This window comes from Salmo salar, unplaced genomic scaffold, assembly GCF_905237065.1.
Source record: "Salmo salar unplaced genomic scaffold, Ssal_v3.1, whole genome shotgun sequence".
NCBI lineage: Eukaryota > Metazoa > Chordata > Actinopteri > Salmoniformes > Salmonidae > Salmo > Salmo salar.
The window spans coordinates 42501-61050 of record NW_025549545.1 but is presented as its reverse complement, the minus strand read 5'-3'; the positions used below and the strand labels follow the sequence as shown (position 1 = coordinate 61050).

Below are 18550 nucleotides of genomic sequence, written 5' to 3'. Positions count from 1 at the left end.
ACCCTGGACCCTGGACAGAACAACCTCTCAGAACCTGGACAGAACAACCTCTCAGACCCTGGACAGAACAACCTCTCAGACCCTGGACAGAACAACCTCTCAGACCCTGGACCCTGGACAGAACAACCTCTCAGACCCTGGACAGAACAACCTCTCAGACCCTGGACAGAACAACCTCTCAGACCCTGGACCCTGGACAGAACAACCTCTCAGGCCCTGGACAGAACAACCTCTCAGAACCTGGACAGAACAACCTCTCAGGCCCTGGACAGAACAACCTCTCAGACCCTGGACAGAACAACCTCTCAGACTCTGGACCCTGGACAGAACAACCTCTCAGACAGGTATATTTACACATTGTATTTTTTTAATGTTTGTCAGTTATACATTTTTTTTATTTCATATTTTTTTACATTCACAACTTTATATTTACATGAACCCTGAAGAATAAAGACAGACTTTTAGCACTAGTAGGTTCCGCATCTCGACCCGCTGTAGAATACTGACGGAAAAGGCAAGGATAATGTAATGCATCATGTCATAGCTGTCACACGGGCAGAGCAGAAAGCCAAGTAGAGATTCTCTTCACGTTGTCTCCCCGAGCAGAGCAGAAAGCCAATCAGAGATTCTGTCTCCCCGAGCAGAGCAGAAAGCCAATCAGAGATTCTGTCTCCCCGAGCAGAGCAGAAAGCCAATCAGAGATTCTGTCTCCCCGAGCAGAAAAGCCAATCAGAGATTCTGTCTCCCCGAGCAGAGCAGAAAGCCAATCAGAGATTCTGTCTCCCCGAGCAGAGCAGAAAGCCAATCAGAGATTCTGTCTCCCCGAGCAGAGCAGAAAGCCAATCAGAGATTCTGTCTCCCCGAGCAGAGCAGAAAGCCAATCAGAGATTCTGTCTCCCCGAGCAGAGCAGAAAGCCAATCAGAGATTCTGTCTCCCGAGCAGAGCAGAAAGCCAATCAGAGATTCTCCCCGGGCAGAGCAGAAAGCCAATCAGAGATTCTGTCTCCCCGAGCAGAGCAGAAAGCCAATCAGAGATTCTGTCTCCCCGAGCAGAGCAGAAAGCCAATCAGAGATTCTGTTCACGTTGTCTCCCCGAGCAGAGCAGAAAGCCAATCAGAGATTCTGTTCACGCTGTCTCCCGAGCAGAGCAGAAAGCCAATCAGAGCTTCTGTCTCCCCGAGCAGAGCAGAAAGCCAATCAGAGATTCTGTCTCCCCGAGCAGAGCAGAAAGCCAATCAGAGATTCTGTTCACGCTGTCTCCCCGAGCAGAGCAGAAAGCCAATCAGAGCTTCTGTCTCCCCGAGCAGAGCAGAAAGCCAATCAGAGCTTCTGTCTCCCCGAGCAGAGCAGAAAGCCAATCAGAGATTCTGTCTCCCCGAGCAGAGCAGAAAGCTCAGCAGTATAGACGAGGAGGATCAGGAGGTGGACCAGGATAACATCCTGGGGTCAAAGGTTAGAGGTCAGGCTGGAGTTCAGTATCCTGTCAGTCTTGAGGGACTCCTCTTCGCTGAGGCCTTTTCTGGGCTCTGTGTGTGTGTGTGTGTGTGTGGTGTGTGTGTGTGTGTGTGTGTGTGTGTGTGTGTGTGTGTGTGTGTTCAGTACCCTGTGGTGATGTTGGTGTGTGTGTGTGTGTTTGAGCCCGGTGCAGTGAAGCTATAGGCAGCGTAGGCCACAGCTGATCCCAACATCAACCCTGTCATGTACGATACAGTCATAGTGTTACCTGGAGACAGGAGAGGAGAGGAGAGGAGAGGAGAGGAGAGGAGAGGAGAGGAGAGGAGAGGAGAGGAGAGAGAGAGAGAGAGAGAGAGGAGAGGAGAGGAGAGGAGAGGAGAGGAGAGGAGAGGAGAGGAGGGAGGGAGGAGGGAGGGAGGGGAGAGAGAGAGAGGAGAGAGGACAGGAGAGAGAGAGAGAGAGAGAGAGAGAGAGAGGGGGGAGAGGGAGAGAGAGAGAGAGAGAGAGAGAGAGAGAGAGAGAGAGAGGAGAGGAGAGGAGAGGAGAGGAGAGGAGAGGAGAGGAGAGGAGAGGAGAGGAGAGGAGAGGAGGGTGGGAGGGAGGGAGGGAGGGAGGGAGGGAGGGGAGAGAGAAGAGAGGAGAGGAGAGAGAGAGAGAGAGAGAGAGAGGAGAAGAAGAAGGAGAGAGAGAGAGAGAGAGAGAGAGAGAGAGAGAGATTATTATACAGTATATAGATAGGGGACGGTCAAAGTAGAAAATCGGCACAAAATTGTAGGAGGAGATCGTGCTGCAGTTTAGTGGTTTACAGTATTACAGTATAGAGTGTATATACAGTCACCTCAAGAATTATTGGCACCCTTGATAAAGATGAGCAAAAATACTGTATAAAATAAATTATACAAATACTGAGCTATATTTTGTGCACAAAAAAAAACTTGGAAAATCATATGATTTTGAAACTATTACAATTGTTTAGAGAAAGATATTCTGTTTAAAAGGTAAACATTTAAAATGATAGTTAAATGTATTGGCACCCCTGTTTTCAATACTCCATCACCTAGAGAGAACACCCCTGTTTTCAATACTCCATCACCTAGAGAGAACACCCCTGTTTTCAATACTCCATCACCTAGAGAGAACACCCCTGTTTTCAATACTCCATCACCTAGAGAGAACACCCCTGTTTTCAATACTCCATCACCCACAGTCAACACCCCTGTTTTCAATACTCCATCACCTAGAAAGAACACCCCTGTTTTCAATACTCCATCACCTTCCCCTTGCGAGGATAACGACACAGACGTTTTCAAAAAATGTTTTCTGAGATTGGAGAACACGTCGGGAATGGATTTCAGACCATTCCTCAATAGATCTTTCTAGAGCCTTCATATCCTTCATCTGTATTTATGAACTTGGCTTCTTCAATTCAATCCCACAGGTATGAATGGGTTCATGTCCGGAGACTGAGAAGGCCATTACAAAAAGTGGATTTTGTGGTCAATTAACCATTTCTGAATGACGAATTGATTTGAAATGTGTGTCACCTCATTTCTATACCCCCATGAAACAGGAAGCCATGGAAGGCCACAATATAGTTCCTCAAACTGAGATTAACTTCAAACATTACAATGTTAATGTAGATTTAATTTATTTAGATTTTTATCAATAAGATTCTTTAGAGGTCCCAATAATGAGATATAAATGATGACTTGTTAAACAATATCTCTTTCTCTGGGCAATTAATTGTATTATTATAAAAGTAGATCATTTTCACATTTTTCTGAAACCCGTTTCTGGTTTTCCACCCCTCTACCCCTTCCATCCTTCACCTCACCCCCCTACTACCCCTCTACCTCACCCCCCCACCACGCTCTACCTCATCACCCCTCTACCCCTCCACCCCTCTACCTCATCACCCCTCTACCCCTTCCATCCTCTACCTCACCACCCCTCTATCTCACCACCCCCTCTACCTCATCACCCCTCTACCCCTTCCATCCTCTACCTCACCCCTCCACTACCCCTCTACCTCATCACCCCTCTACCCCTTCCACCCCTCTACCTCACCACCCCACTACCTCACCACCCCACTACCTCACCCCCCACTACCCCTCTACTTCACCACCCCTCCACCCCTCTACCCCTCCACCCCTCTACCTCACCACCCCACTACCTCACCACCCCTCTACCCCTCTACCTCACCACCCCTCTACCTCACCACCCCACTACCTCACCACCCCACTACCTCACCACCCCACTACCCCTCCACCTCACCACCCCACTACCTCACCACCCCACTACCTCACCACCCCTCTACCCCTCTACCTCACCACCCGTCTACCTCACCACCCCACTACCTCACCACCCCTCTACCCCTCTACCTCACCACCCCTCTACCTCACCACCCCTCTACCCCTCCACCTCACCACCCCACTACCTCACCACCCCACTACCTCACCACCCCTCTACCCCTCTACCTCACCACCCCACTACCTCACCACCCCACTACCTTACCACCCCTCTACCCCACTACCTCACCACCCCTCTACCTCACCACCCCTCTACCTCACCACCCCTCTACCTCACCACCCCACTACCTTACCACCCCTCTACCCCTCTACCTCACCACCCCACTACCTCACCACCCCACTACCTCACCACCCCTCTACCCCTCTACCTCACCACCCCACTACCCCTCTACCCCTCTACCTCACCACCCCTCTACCTCACCACCCCACTACCTCACCACCCCACTACCTCACCACCCCACTACCTCACCACCCCTCTACCCCACTCACCTCACCACCTCTCTCCCCTCCACCCCCCCTCACCTGCTAGTTCTCTCTGTTCCGGCGGGACCTTCCCAGCAGCCTGAATCATGGGGACTGATCCGAAGTAACCGTTGGTTACGCCCATGAGGAGAGAAAAGAGGCAGGGCCAGACGGGGTGGGACAAGGTTGGGGTGGAGGAAGGGTACACGCACATCACCAACAGAGGGATGAAGACCACCCGCAGGCAGGAGAAGAGGAGCAGGTAAACCCCCGTCCACTCATAGGGCAACGCAGCCAGGATCTGGAAAGGACAGAGGGCTTAGTGAGGCAAGGTCTATATCTGTATATCTATATATCATATATCTATATATCATATATCTATATATCATATATCTATATATCATATATCTATATATCTATATATCATATATCTATCTATCTATCTATCTATCTATCTATCTATCTTACAGTATCTATCTATCTATCCTACAGTATCTATCTATCTATCCTACAGTATCTATCTATCTATCCTACAGTATCTATCTATCTATCCTACAGTATCTATCTATCTATCTATCTATCTATCTATCTATCTATCTATCTATCCTACAGTATCTATCTATCTATCCTACAGTATCTATCTATCTATCCTACAGTATCTATCTATCTATCCTACAGTATCTATCTATCTATCTATCTATCTATCTATCTATCTATCTATCTATCTATCTATCTATCTATCATCTATCTATCTATCTATCTATCTATCTATCTATCTATCTATCTATCTATCTATCTATCTATCTATCTATCTATCTATCCTACAGTATCTATCTATCTATCCTACAGTATCTATCTATCTATCCTACAGTATCTATCTATCTATCCTACAGTATCTATCTATCTATCTATCTATCTATCTATCTATCTATCTATCTATCTATCTATCTATCTATCTATCTATCTATCTATCTATCTATCTATCTATCCTACAGTATCTATCTATCTATCCTACAGTATCTATCTATCTATCTATCTATCTATCTATCTATCTATCTATCTATCTATCTATCTATCTATCTATCTATCTATCTATCTATCTATCTATCTATCTATCTATCTATCTATCTATCTATCTATCTATCTATCTATCTATCTATCTATCTATCTATCTATCTATCCTACAGTATCTATCTATCTATCCTACAGTATCTATCTATCTATCTATCTATCTATCTATCTATCTATCTATCTATCTATCTATCTATCTATCTATCTATCTATCTATCTATCTATCTATCTATCTATCTATCTATCTATCTATCTATCCTACAGTATCTATCTATCTATCCTACAGTATCTATCTATCTATCTATCTATCTATCTATCTATCTATCTATCTATCTATCTATCTATCTATCTATCTATCTATCTATCTATCTATCTATCTATCTATCTATCTATCTATCTATCTATCTATCTATCTATCTATCTATCCTACAGTATCTATCTATCTATCCTACAGTATCTATCTATCTATCCTACAGTATCTATCTATCTATTCTACAGTATCTATCTATCTATTCTACAGTATCTATCTATCTATCATATATCTATCGATCCATCAATCCATCCATCCATCCAGCTGTTCCAAACCTCTCCTTGGGGACCCCCAGCTGTTCCAAACCTCTCCTTGGGGACCCCCAGCTGTTCCAAACCTCTCCTTGGGGACCCCCAGCTGTGTCCCGAGGAGACCTCTCCTCGGGGAACAGCTGGGGGTCCCCGAGGAGAGGTTTGGAACAGCTGAGGGTCCCCGAGAGAGGTTTGGAACAGCTGGGGTCCCCAAGGAGAGGTTTGGAACAGCTGGGGGTCCCCGAGGAGAGGTTTGGAACAGCTGGGGGTCCCCAAGGAGAGGTTTGGAACAGCTGGGGGTCCCCGAGGAGAGGTTTGGAACAGCTGGGGGTCCCCAAGGAGAGGTTTGGAACAGCTGGGGGTCCCCAAGGAGAGGTTTGAGAACCACTGGCCAAGTAGACTGACCTTGCCTACGAAGTCGGCCATGTTGAATGTGGCCATGATGAGTATAGGTAGCCACTCCCCCAGGGTTGGGTTGCGTATCTCTGATTCCAGACCAGGAAACAGACACAGAGTGATGCTGTAGGTCACTGCTATAGACAACATGTAGGCCCAGATCACCCTGGCAACGATGTACCTGTGAAGAAACATATCTGACGGGGAGAGAGGGGGAGGGGAGGGAGGAGAGGGGAGAGGGAGGAGAGGTATGAGAGGGGAGGGGAGGGAGGAGAGGGGAGGGGGATGAGAGGGGAGGGGAGGGGATGAGAGGGGAGGGAGGAGAGGGGGAGGGATGAGAGGGGAGGGATGAGGGGGAGGGGAGGGATGAGAGGGGAGGGGAGGGGAGAGGGGGAAGCGAGGGGAGGAGAGAAGGGGAAGGGGAGAAGAGGGGAGGGAGGGGGAAGAGGGAGAAGGGGAGGGAGGGGGAAGAGGAAGAAGGGGAGGAGAGGAAGAAGAGGGGAGGGGAGGAGATGGAGGAGGGATAAGTGGGAGGGGAGGAGAGGGGAGAGGGGGAGGGAAGAGGGATGCTGTAGGTATTCATAGTGTACAAACATTGGGTAGAATCATTGAGTATGTTTACAAAGCACACTAATACATTCGATATTACAGTTTCTCCAGATCACGAAGACACTTTGAATGAAACTGGCGTGGATCTGATCTCCATCACAACCTCATGAGCACTACAGTATTACTTTGTGCTAAACTCTTAAAGTCATTTCTCTTTTGTTTTTCACACACAATGCAAATGCTAAGCACATTTTTGGAAAAAACAGTAAACACAACTCTCTTCAAAAAGATACAAAACTCAGTTGAGCAAATGATGTCAAACAAAATGAAAACATTTGGTCACATCTGATACAAATTACTCGCATGAATGTGAACCTCTTCTGCACGTGTGCAAAAACGTCTTTGCACAATTGTTCAATCAGAAATCATTCATGCGTACAAGAGGTCACCTCTGAGTTGCTGTTGGCAAGACAGGACCAAGTCAGAGGCTGAGAGCAAGACAGGACCAAGTCAGAGGCTGAGAGCAAGACAGGACCGAGTCAGAGGCTGAGAGCAAGACAGGACCGAGTCAGAGGCTGAGAGCAAGACAGGACTGAGTCAGAGGCTGAGAGCAAGACAGGACCGAGTCAGAGACTGAGGGCAAGACAGGACCAAGTCAGAGGCTGAGGGCAAGACAGGACCGAGTCAGAGGCTGAGAGCAAGACAGGACCAAGTCAGAGACTGAGGGCAAGACAGGACCAAGTCATAGGATGAGAGCAAGACAGGACCGAGTCAGAGGCTGAGGGCAAGACAGGACCAAGTCAGAGGCTGAGGGCAAGACAGGACCAAGTCAGAGGCTGAGGGCAAGACAGGACCAAGTCAGAGGCTGAGGGCAAGACAGGACCAAGTCAGAGGCTGAGGGCAAGACAGGACCAAGTCAGAGGCTGAGGGCAAGACAGGACCAAGTCAGAGGCTGAGGGCAAGACAGGACCAAGTCAGAAGCTGAGGGCAAGACAGGACCAAGTCAGAGGCTGAGAGCAAGACAGGACCAAGTCAGAAGCTGAGGGCAAGACAGGACCAAGTCAGAGGCTGAGGGCAAGACAGGACCCAGTCAGCGGCTGAGGGCAAGACAGGACGAGTCAGAGGCTGAGGGCAAGACAGGACCAAGTCAAAGGCTGAGGGCAAGACAGGACCAAGTCAGAAGCTGAGGGCAAGACAGGACCAAGTCAGAGGCTGAGGGCTGTTTATTTACCACCACAGACAGATGCTGGCACTAAGACCGCACTCAGTCGGCTGTATAAGGAAATAAGCAAACAGGAAACCACTCACCCAGAGGCGGCGCTCCTAGTGGCCGGGGACTTTAATGCAGGGAAACTTAAATCAGTTCTACCAAATTTCCATCAACATGTTAAATGTGCAACCAGAGGGAGAAAATAATTCTAGATCACCTGTACTCCACACACAGAGACACGTACAAAGCTCTCCCTTGCCCTCCATTTGGTAAATCCGACCATAATTCTATCCTCCTGATTTCTGCTTACAAGCAAAAATTAAAGCAGGAAGCACCAGTGACTCGGTCAATATGGAAGTGGTCAGATGAAGCAGATGCTAAACTACAGGACTGTTTTGCTATCACAGACTGGAATATGTTCCGGGATTCCTCCGATGGCATTGAGGAGTACACCACCTCAGTCACTGGCTTCATCAATAAGTGCATCGATGATGTCGTCCCCACAGTGACCGTACGTACATACCCCAACCAGAAGCCATGGATTACAGGCAACATCCTCACTGAGCTAAAGGGTAGAGCTGCCGCTTTCAAGGTGCGGGACTCTAACCCGGAAGCTTACAAGAAATCCCGCTACGCCCTCCGACGAACCATCAAACAGGCAAAGCGTCAATACAGGGCTAAGATTGAATCCTACTACACCGGCTCTGACGCTCGTCGGATGTGGCAGGGCTTGCAAACTATTACAGACTACAAAGGGAAGCACAGCCGAGAGCTGCCCAGTGACACGAGCCTACCAGACGTGCTAAACTACTTCTATGCTCGCTTCGAGGCAAGCAACACTGAGGCATGCATGAGAGCATCAGCTGTTCCGGACGACTGTGTGTACCCGACGTGAGTAAGACCTTTAAACAGGTCAACATACACAAGGCTGCGGGGCCAGACGGATTACCAGGATGTGTACTGTGAGCATGCGCTGACCAACTGGCAGGTGTCTTCACTGACATTTTCAACATGTCCCTGATTGAGTCTGTAATACCAACATGTTTCAAGCAGACCATCATAGTCCCTGTGCCCAAGAACACTAAGGTAACCTGCCTAAATGACTACAGAACCATAGCACTCACATCTGTAGCCATGAAATGCTTTGAAAGGTTGTTAATGGCTCACATCAACTTTGAGGGGTACTATGGTGTTGAACGCTGAGCTGTAGTCAATGAACAGCATTCTCTCACACAGGTGTTCCTTTTGTCCAGGTGGGAAAGGGCAGTGTGGAGTGAAATAGAGATGGCATCATCTGTGGATCTGTTAGGGCGGTATGCAAATTGGAGTGGGTCTAGGGTTTCTGGGATAATGGTGTTGATGTGAGCCATGACCAGCCTTTCAAAGCACTTCATGGCTACAGCCAAGACAATGCAGCAGTTGCTTCAGGACAAGTCTCTGAATGTCCTTGAGTGGCCCAGCCAGAGCCCGGACTCGAACATCTCGGTGAGACCTGAAAATAGCTGTGCAGCGACGCTCCCCATCTAACCTGACAGAGCTTGAGAGGATCTGCAGAGAAGAATGGGAGAAACTCCACAAATACATCAGCTCCACAGGTAACTTCCACAAAGCTGTGAACGATCTGAGAGACAAGGCAAGATGGGCTTTCCATGCCATCAATAGGAACATAAAATTCAACATACCAATTAGGATCTGGCTAAAAATACATGAATCAGTTATAGAACCCATTGCCCTTTATGGTTGTGAGGTCTGGGGTCCGCTCACCAACCAAGAATTCACAAAATGGGACAAACACCAAATTGAGACTGCATGCTGAATTCTGCCAAAAGATATCCTCTGTGTACAACGTAAAACACAAAATAATGCAGAGCAGAATTAGGCCGATACCAGCTAATTATCAAAATCCAGAAAAGAGCTGTTAAATTCATCATGTCAAAATCACCTAAAAGGAAGCGATTCCCAAACCTTCCATAACAAAGCCATCACCTACAGAGATATGAACCTGGAGAAGAGTCCCCTAAGCAAGCTGGTCCTGGGGTTCTGTTCACAAACACAAACACACCCCACAGAGCCCCAGGACAGCAACACAATTAGACCCAACCAAATCATGAGAAAACAAAAAAGATAATTACATAACACATTGAAAGAATCAACAAAAAAACTGAGCGAACTAGAATGCTATTTGGCCCTAAACAGAGAGAACACAGTGGCAGAATACCTGACCACTGTGACTGACCCAATCTTAAGGAAAGCTTTGACTATGTACAGACTCAGTGAGCATAGCCTTGCTATTGAGAAAGGCCGCCGAAGGCAGACCTGGCTCTCAAGAGAAGACAGGCTGTGTGCAACACTGCCCTCAAAATGAGGTGGAAACTGAGCTGCACTTCCTAACTTCCTGCCAAATGCATGACCATATTAGAGACACATATTTCCCTCAGATTACACAGATACACAAATAACTCGAAAACAAACCCAATTTTGATAAACTCCCATATCTACTGGGTGAAATACCACAGTGATCCATCACAGCAGCAAGATGTGTGACCTGTTGCCACAAGAAAAGGGCAACCAGTGAAGAACAAACACCTTTGTAAATACAACCCATATTTATGTTTATTTTCCCTTTTGTACTTTAACTATTTGTACATAATATGACATTTGTAATGTTTTTATTATTTTGGAACTTTTGTGAGTGTAATGTTTACTGTTCATTTTTGTTATTGTAGAGACAGACAGACAGACAGACAGACAGACAGACAGACAGACAGACAGACAGACAGACAGACAGACAGACAGACAGACAGACAGACAGACAGACAGACAGACAGACAGACAGACAGACAGACAGACAGACAGACAGACAGACAGATAGATAGATAGATAGATAGATAGATAGATAGATAGATAGATAGATAGATAGATAGATAGATAGATAGATAGATAGATAGTGGTTGTTACCTTGTAGTCCAGGCCAGCTTCTCCGGATCTTGTCTTTAGGAATTCCAAACCGAACGTACGTCCCTCCCGTGAACTCATCCGTGACGTCATCAGATGGCGACGTCGTCGCCGCCACTCCGTTACCCTGAGATGAGACAAAACACTTCATGTATCAACACTCCCCCCTCTCCATAGCCTCCTTGTCTCCTATCCTCTCCTGGTTTCCTCTGGAGTGCATAACCCCAACATGTCAGGTCAACCACGTCCCTTAGATAGGAAATAACCGTGTGTGTGTGTGTGTGTGTTCAGCAGGTTGACGTAACCTTGTTCAGGTACGTAGGAGACGTAGTCACTGTGATGCATGTGGCAATAAGCCAACGTTACATTAGTAAAAATAAAGACTCTCTCTCTCTCTCTCTCTCTCTCTCTCTCTCTCTCTCTCTCTCTCTCTCTCTCTCTCTCTCTCTCTCTCTCTCTCTCTCTCTCTCTCTCTCTCTCTCTCTCTCTCTCTCTCTCTCTCTCTCTCTCTCTCTCTCTCTCTCTCTCTCTCTCTCTCTCTCTCTCTCTCTCTCTCTCTCTCTCTCTCTCTCTCTCTCTCTCTCTCTCTCTCTCTCTCTCTCTCTCTCTCTCTCTCTCTCTCTCTCTCTCCTGCTACATTAGTTGATTAGCAGCGGGGATTCAGGCCAGAAGAACCACTCTACCTGATTATCCCACCACTCTACCTGATTATCCCACCACTCTCCCTGATTATCCCACCACTCTCCCTGATTATCCCACCACTCTCCCTGATTATCCCACCACTCTACCTGATTATCCCACCACTCTCCCTGATTATCCCACCACTCTCCCTGATTATCCCACCACTCTCCCTGATTATCCCACCACTCTCCCTGATTATCCCACCACTCTCCCTGATTATCCCACCACTCTACCTGATTATCCCACCACTCTACCTGATTATCCCACCACTCTACCTGATTATCCCACCACTCTACCTGATTATCCCACCACTCTCCCTGATTATCCCACCACTCTCCCTGATTATCCCACCACTCTACCTGATTATCCCACCACTCTACCTGATTATCCCACCACTCTACCTGATTATCCCACCACTCTACCTGATTATCCCACCACTCTACCTGATTATCCCATAGAACCACTGTACTTCATTACCACTCTCCCCCCAGGTCTAGACTGACTTACAAATCTTACTTCCTCTGTAGTGACGTCGTGGTGAACCCTGTATCCCGTCCCGCTGACCTCCGACCCGATGTCATGACCTATCCCCTGGCCGTGACCCCGGTGGGTGGGGCCTGTGTAGTAGCGGACGAATCGTGAGCGACGGACAATGAGGTGGAGAAGGAAGCAGAGCATCTCCATGGTGATGGAAACCAGGAAGAAGATGAGTGTGTTTATTCTCTCGTTACTGATCAGGAGCTTCGTGAAGATACGACTCAGAGAGATGATTACACCTGCTGTACCTGGGGAGAGGAGAGAGAGAGAAGAGAGAGAGAGAGAGAGAGAGAGAGAGAGAGAGAGAGAGAGAGAGAGAGAGAGAGAGAGAGAGAAGAGAGAGAGGAGAGGATTAGTGAAGATATGACAAGCATTGTGATTGGTTGAGAAGCGTTCCAAGCCGTGCTAAACAAGTAATTTACAATCGGTAGGCTGGTGACGCAAAAATGTATTGAAATAAATAAATTGTCTGTGTTATGATTACAATAATTCCCCTTTCTGTCAAATTGTCTGGCAATAGCCTACAAGTGTAGCTTATAGATGTATAGAATATACAGTAATATAATGAAGATGTCTAGAATATACAGTAATATAATGAAGATGCATAGAATATACAGTAATATAATGAAGATGTCTAGAATATACAGTAATATAATGAAGATGTCTAGAATATACAGTAATATAATGAAGATGTCTAGAATATACAGTAATATAATGAAGTGGTATAGAATATACAGTAATATAATGAAGATGCATAGAATATACAGTAATATAATGAAGATGTCTAGAATATACAGTAATATAATGAAGATGTCTAGAATATACAGTAATATAATGAAGTGGTATAGAATATACAGTAATATAATGAAGATGTCTAGAATATACAGTAATATAATGAAGTGGTATAGAATATACAGTAATATAATGAAGTGGTATAGAATATACAGTAATATAATGAAATGGTATAGAATATACAGTAATATAACGACGATGACAGCTCTTACTTTCTCCAGTCATCACCCCCTGTGTGTATCTCTTGGGCAGCATCCCCATGTAACCATAGAAACTGGACTGCTGTACTGAGGGAGGACAAACGCAAACACAAAAGGCCTTTTCACACGGCATCGTTCGTAGCCCCGGGCTATCGTAGCCCCAGGCTAAGACTGACTCTGGGCTAGCTTATCCTGTGTTCACACAAGCATTTGTTAACCCTGGGCTAAGGATTCACACTGGTATACCAAAGCCCTGGGATAAGGATTCACACTGGTATTCCAAAGCCCCGGGGCTAAGAATTCACACGGGTATACCAAAGCCCTGGGATAAGGATTCACACTGGTATACCAAAGCCCTGGGCTAAGGATTCACACTGGTATTCCAAAGCCCCGGACTAAGGATTCACACTGGTATTCCAAAGCCCCAGGGCTAAGGATTCACACTGGTATTCCAAAGCCCCGGGCTAAGGATTCACACTGGTATTCCAAAGCCCCGGGATAAGGATTCACATTGGTATACCAAAGCCCCGGGGGTAAGGATTCACACTGGTATACCAAAGCCCCGGGATAAGGATTCACATTGGTATACCAAAGCCCCGGAGGTAAGGATTCACACTGGTATTCCAAAGCCCCGGGCTAAGGCTTCACATTGGTATACCAAAGCCCCGGGAGTAAGGATTCACACTGGTATACCAAAGCCCCGGGAGTAAGGATTCACACTGGTATTCCAAAGCCCCGGGATAAGGATTCACATTGGTATACCAAAGCCCCGGAGGTAAGGATTCACACTGGTATACCAAAGCCCCGAGCTAAGGATTCACACTGGTATTCCAAAGCCCCGAGCTAAGGATTCACACTGGTATACCTAAGCCCCGGGATAAGGATTCACACTGGTATTCCAAAGCCCCGGGATAAGGATTCACACTGGTATTCCAAAGCCCTGGGATAAGGATTCACACTGGTATTCCAAAGCCCCGGGAAAGGATTCACATTGGTATACCAAAGCCCCGGGGCTAAGGATTCACACTGGTATACCAAAGCCCCGAGCTAAGGATTCACACTGGTATTCCAAAGCCCCGAGCTAAGGATTCACACTGGTATACCAAAGCCCCGGGATAAGGATTCACACTGGTATTCCAAAGCCCCGGGATAAGGATTCACACTGGTATTCCAAAGCCCCGGGATAAGGATTCACACTGGTATACCAAAACCCTGGGGCTAAGAATTCACACTGGTATACCAAAGCCCCGGGGTAAGGACTCACACTGGTATTCCAAAGCCCCGGGGTAAGGATTCACACTGGTATACCAAAGCCCTGGGGCTAAGAATTCACACTGGTATACCAAAGCCCCGGGGTATGGACTCACACTGGTATTCCAAAGCCCCGGGTAAGGATTCACACTGGTATTCCAAAGCCCCGGGTAAGGATTCACACTGGTATTCCAAAGCCCCGGGGTAAGGATTCACACTGGTATTCCAAAGCCCCGGGGGGTAAGGATTCACACTGGTATACCAAAGCCCCGGGCTAAGGATTCACACTGGTATTCCAAAGCCCCGGGGCTAAGGATTCACACTGGTATTCCAAAGCCCCGGGCTAAGGATTCACACTGGTATTCCAAAGCCTCGGGCTAAGGATTCACACTGGTATTCCAAAGCCCCGGGCTAAGGATTCACACTGGTATTCCAAAGCCCCGGGCTAAGGATTCACACTGGTATACCAAAGCCCCGGGGCTAAGGATTCACACTGGTATTCCAAAGCCCTGGGGCTAAGGATTCACACTGGTATACCAAAGCCCCGGGCTAAGGATTCACACTGGTATTCCAAAGCCCCGGGGCTAAGGATTCACACTGGTATTCCAAAGCCCTGGGGCTAAGGATTCACACTGGTATACCAAAGCCCTGGGATAAGGATTTACACTGGTATTCCAAAGCCCTGGGGCTAAGAATTCACACTGGTATTCCAAAGCCCTGGGGCTAAGAATTCACATGGGTATTCCAAAGCCCCGGGGCTAAGGATTCACACTGGTATACCAAAGCCCTGGGGGTAAGGATTCACACTGGTATTCCAAAGCCCCTGGGGTAAGGATTCACACTGGTATACCAAAGCCCCGAGCGGACAAACACACATTCGACCAACATTCTATATCTGCCACGGGACCAATGATATAAGCAATAAGGCAATTTTTTTAAACACATTATCTGCTCTTGCTTCTAGCCTAGCTATTTGATTTCCAACAGTGATGGTTTGTATGAACCTTGCTGTCTGCCTTGCTAGACCTCGGAAAACAATGTTTATCACTTTTGAAAATGCCATCTCTCCCCCCCTGTACAGAGAATTCTGTGCACCGACGAGACGTAAACTTTTCTGACCCAGATGTCACGTCCTGACCATAGTAAGAGGTTATTTTCTATGGTAGAGTAGGTCAGGGCGTGACAGGTTGTGTTTTGTGTTTTTCTATGTTTTGTATTTCTATGTTTAAGTCTAGTTTTTCTATGTTGTTGTTTTTTGGGTTGATCTCCAATTGGAGGCAGCTGGTCCTCGTTGTCTCTAATTGGAGATCATATTTAGTAGGGGTTTTTCTTCCTGGGTTTTGTGGGTTGTTATAATTTGAGTAGTGTTTGTTTCTCTCTGCGTCACGGTTTGTTGTTTTTGTCATTCCAGTTATTTCTGTATTGCAAAGTTTCACGGAATTAATAAAATGTGGAACTACAAACACGCTGCGCTTTGGTCCGCTCCTTTCGACAGCGGTGACACCAGAGGCAAAATCATGAACCAATTATTATTATAACGGATTCAAATGAAACGTCAATAGAGAAGCTATGTAAACAGATTAAGATGTGGAACGTTTGTTGCCCTTTTCAGCTGTAGAGTTTGTGGCTTCAGTTGGCTAGCTGAGCGAGAAGACGTTAGCAAGCTACTACTACTGTTGCATAGCAACCGTTAGCAAGCTTGCATAGCAACCGTTACCAAGCTTGCATAGCAACCGTTACCACGCTTGCATAGCAACCGTTAGCAAGCTTGCATAGCAACCGTTAGCAAGCTAGCATAGCAACCGTTACCAAGCTTGCATAGCAACCGTTACCAAGCTTGCATAGCAACCGTTAGCACGCTTGCATAGCCCACCGTTAGCACGCTTGCATAGCAACCGTTAGCAAGCTTGCATAGCAACCGTTAGCAAGCTTGCATAGCAACCGTTTTTGTTAGCCATAGCAGCCAAAGTTTTTGGCATTGATTTCGTTTTTTTTCTTTTTCATCAGGTTTTTGGAAGGATGAAACAGTATTAAATGTCCTTTTTAAAATAGCGTGCAGAACGCAGCACAGGCATATACAAATTAAGTGAAAATGCAGTTTTTGTGATTACACAGTGAAAATGATATGCGTTTCCCCCCTCAAAGTCGGTGCTAAGCCAACTAGCCCAGGGCTAAGAGCCTCCTTCTCCCAGGGCTAAGAGCCTCCTTCTCCCAGGGCTAAGAGCCTCCTTCTCCCAGGGCTAAGAGCCTCCTTCTCCCAGGGCTAAGAGCCTCCTTCTCCCAGGGCTAAGAGCCTCCTTCGCCCAGGGCTAAGAGCCTCCTTCTCCCAGGGCTAAGAGCCTCCTTCTCCCAGGGCTAAGAGCCTCCTTCTCCCAGGGCTATAAGAGCCTCCTTCGCCCAGGGCTATAAGAGCCTCCTTCTCCCAGGGCTATAAGAGCCTCCTTCTCCCAGGGCTATAAGAGCCTCCTTCTCCCAGGGCTAAGAGCCTCCTTCGCCCAGGGCTAAGAGCCTCCTTCTCCCAGGGCTATAAGAGCCTCCTTCTCCCAGGGCTATAAGAGCCTCCTTCTCCCAGGGCTAAGAGCCTCCTTCTCCCAGGGCTAAGAGCCTCCTTCTCCCAGGGCTAAGAGCCTCCTTCTCCCAGGGCTATAAGAGCCTCCTTCTCCCAGGGCTAAGAGCCTCCTTCTCCCAGGGCTAAGAGCCTCCTTAGCTAAGGTGCAGTGTGAAAACGGTTAAAGAGACAGAGACAGAGAGCACGGAGTTAAATAACCAGGATGTCACATGTATTATTCAGTCGACTAAAACTAAGATTAAATAAATCGGTAGTCACTAGTACTACCGAAGTACATCGTCAAATAACATATCTCTAAAGGGAAGGCAACGGACAGGGAAGGGTTAGGGTGTTCGTGTGCTACCTGTACATCCGAAGGCGACCACCCCAACGGAGAAGAGGTTGACGACGTAAGCCTGTCTGGTAGTGAAGGATTCCAACCACACATCAAACACGCTGACAAACACCAGCGGACCCAGAGCAAACAGGTAACCTGGTGGGGGGAGGAGGGTTGGTTTACTGTGTGGTAACAACAGGTAACCTGGTGGGAGGAGGGTTGGTTTACTATGTGGTAATAACAGGTAAACTGGAGGGAGGAGGAGGGTTGGTTTACTATGTGGTAATAACAGGTAACCTGGTGGAGGAGGGTTGGTTTACTATGTGGTAATAACAGGTAAACTGGAGGGAGGAGGAGGGTTGGTTTACTATGTGGTAATAACAGGTAACCTGGTGGGAGGAGGAGGGTTGGTTTACTATGTGGTAATAACAGGTAACCTGGTGGGAGGAGGGTTGGTTTACTATGTGGTAATAACAGGTAACCTGGTGGAGGAGGGTTGGTTTACTATGTGGTAATAACAGGTAAACTGGAGGAGGAGGGTTGGTTTACTATGTGGTAATAACAGGTAACCTGGTGGGAGGAGGAGGGTTGGTTTACTATGTGGTAATAACAGGCAACCTGGAAGAGGAGGGTTGGTTTACTATGTGGTAATAACAGGTAAACTGGAGGAGGAGGGTTGGTTTACTTTGTGGTAATAACAGGTAACCTGGTGGGGGAGGAGGGTTGGTTTACTATGTGGTAATAACAGGTAACCTGGAAGAGGAGGGTTGGTTTACTCTGTGGTAATAACAGGTAACCTGGTGGGGGGAGGGTTGGTTTACTATGTGGTAATAACAGGTAACCTGGAGGAGGAGGGTTGGTTTACTATGTGGTAATAACAGGTAACCTGGAGGAGGAGGGTTGGTTTACTTTGTGGTAATAACAGGTAACCTGGAGGAGGAGGGTTGGTTTACTTTGTGGTAATAACAGGTAACCTGGTGGGGGAGGAGGGTTGGTTTACTTTGTGGTAATAACAGGCAACCTGGAAGAGGAGGGTTGGTTTACTTTGTGGTAATAACAGGTAACCTGGTGGGGGGGAGGAGGGTTGGTTTACTTGGTGGTAATAACAGGTAACCTGGTGGAGGAGGAGGGTTGGTTTACTTTGTGGTAATAACAGGTAACCTGGTGGGAGGAGGGTTGGTTTACTTTGTGGTAATAACAGGTAACCTGGTGGGGGAGGGTTGGTTTACTATGTGG

General features: G+C 47.2%; 1 protein-coding gene across 2 annotated transcripts in view; it reads right to left on the bottom strand.

The window, feature by feature from the left end:
• Positions 1 to 347: 347 nt before the first annotated feature.
• The window catches only part of LOC123738346 (equilibrative nucleoside transporter 4), a 25528-nt gene continuing 7325 nt past the window's right edge, over positions 348 to 18550 (bottom strand). The window contains exons 4-10 of one of the 2 annotated variants that reach the window (XM_045713405.1): positions 17342 to 17470; positions 13191 to 13265; positions 12157 to 12434; positions 10972 to 11095; positions 6264 to 6451; positions 4287 to 4527; positions 348 to 1723 (exon numbers count right to left, since the gene is read on the bottom strand). In XM_045713405.1, coding sequence (XP_045569361.1) covers positions 1596 to 1723; positions 4287 to 4527; positions 6264 to 6451; positions 10972 to 11095; positions 12157 to 12434; positions 13191 to 13265; positions 17342 to 17470 — 1163 coding nt within the window. In that variant the 3' untranslated portion in view covers positions 348 to 1595. The remainder of the gene's footprint in view (positions 1724 to 4286; positions 4528 to 6263; positions 6452 to 10971; positions 11096 to 12156; positions 12435 to 13190; positions 13266 to 17341; positions 17471 to 18550) is intronic. The other variant, XM_045713406.1, reaches the window with a different exon arrangement.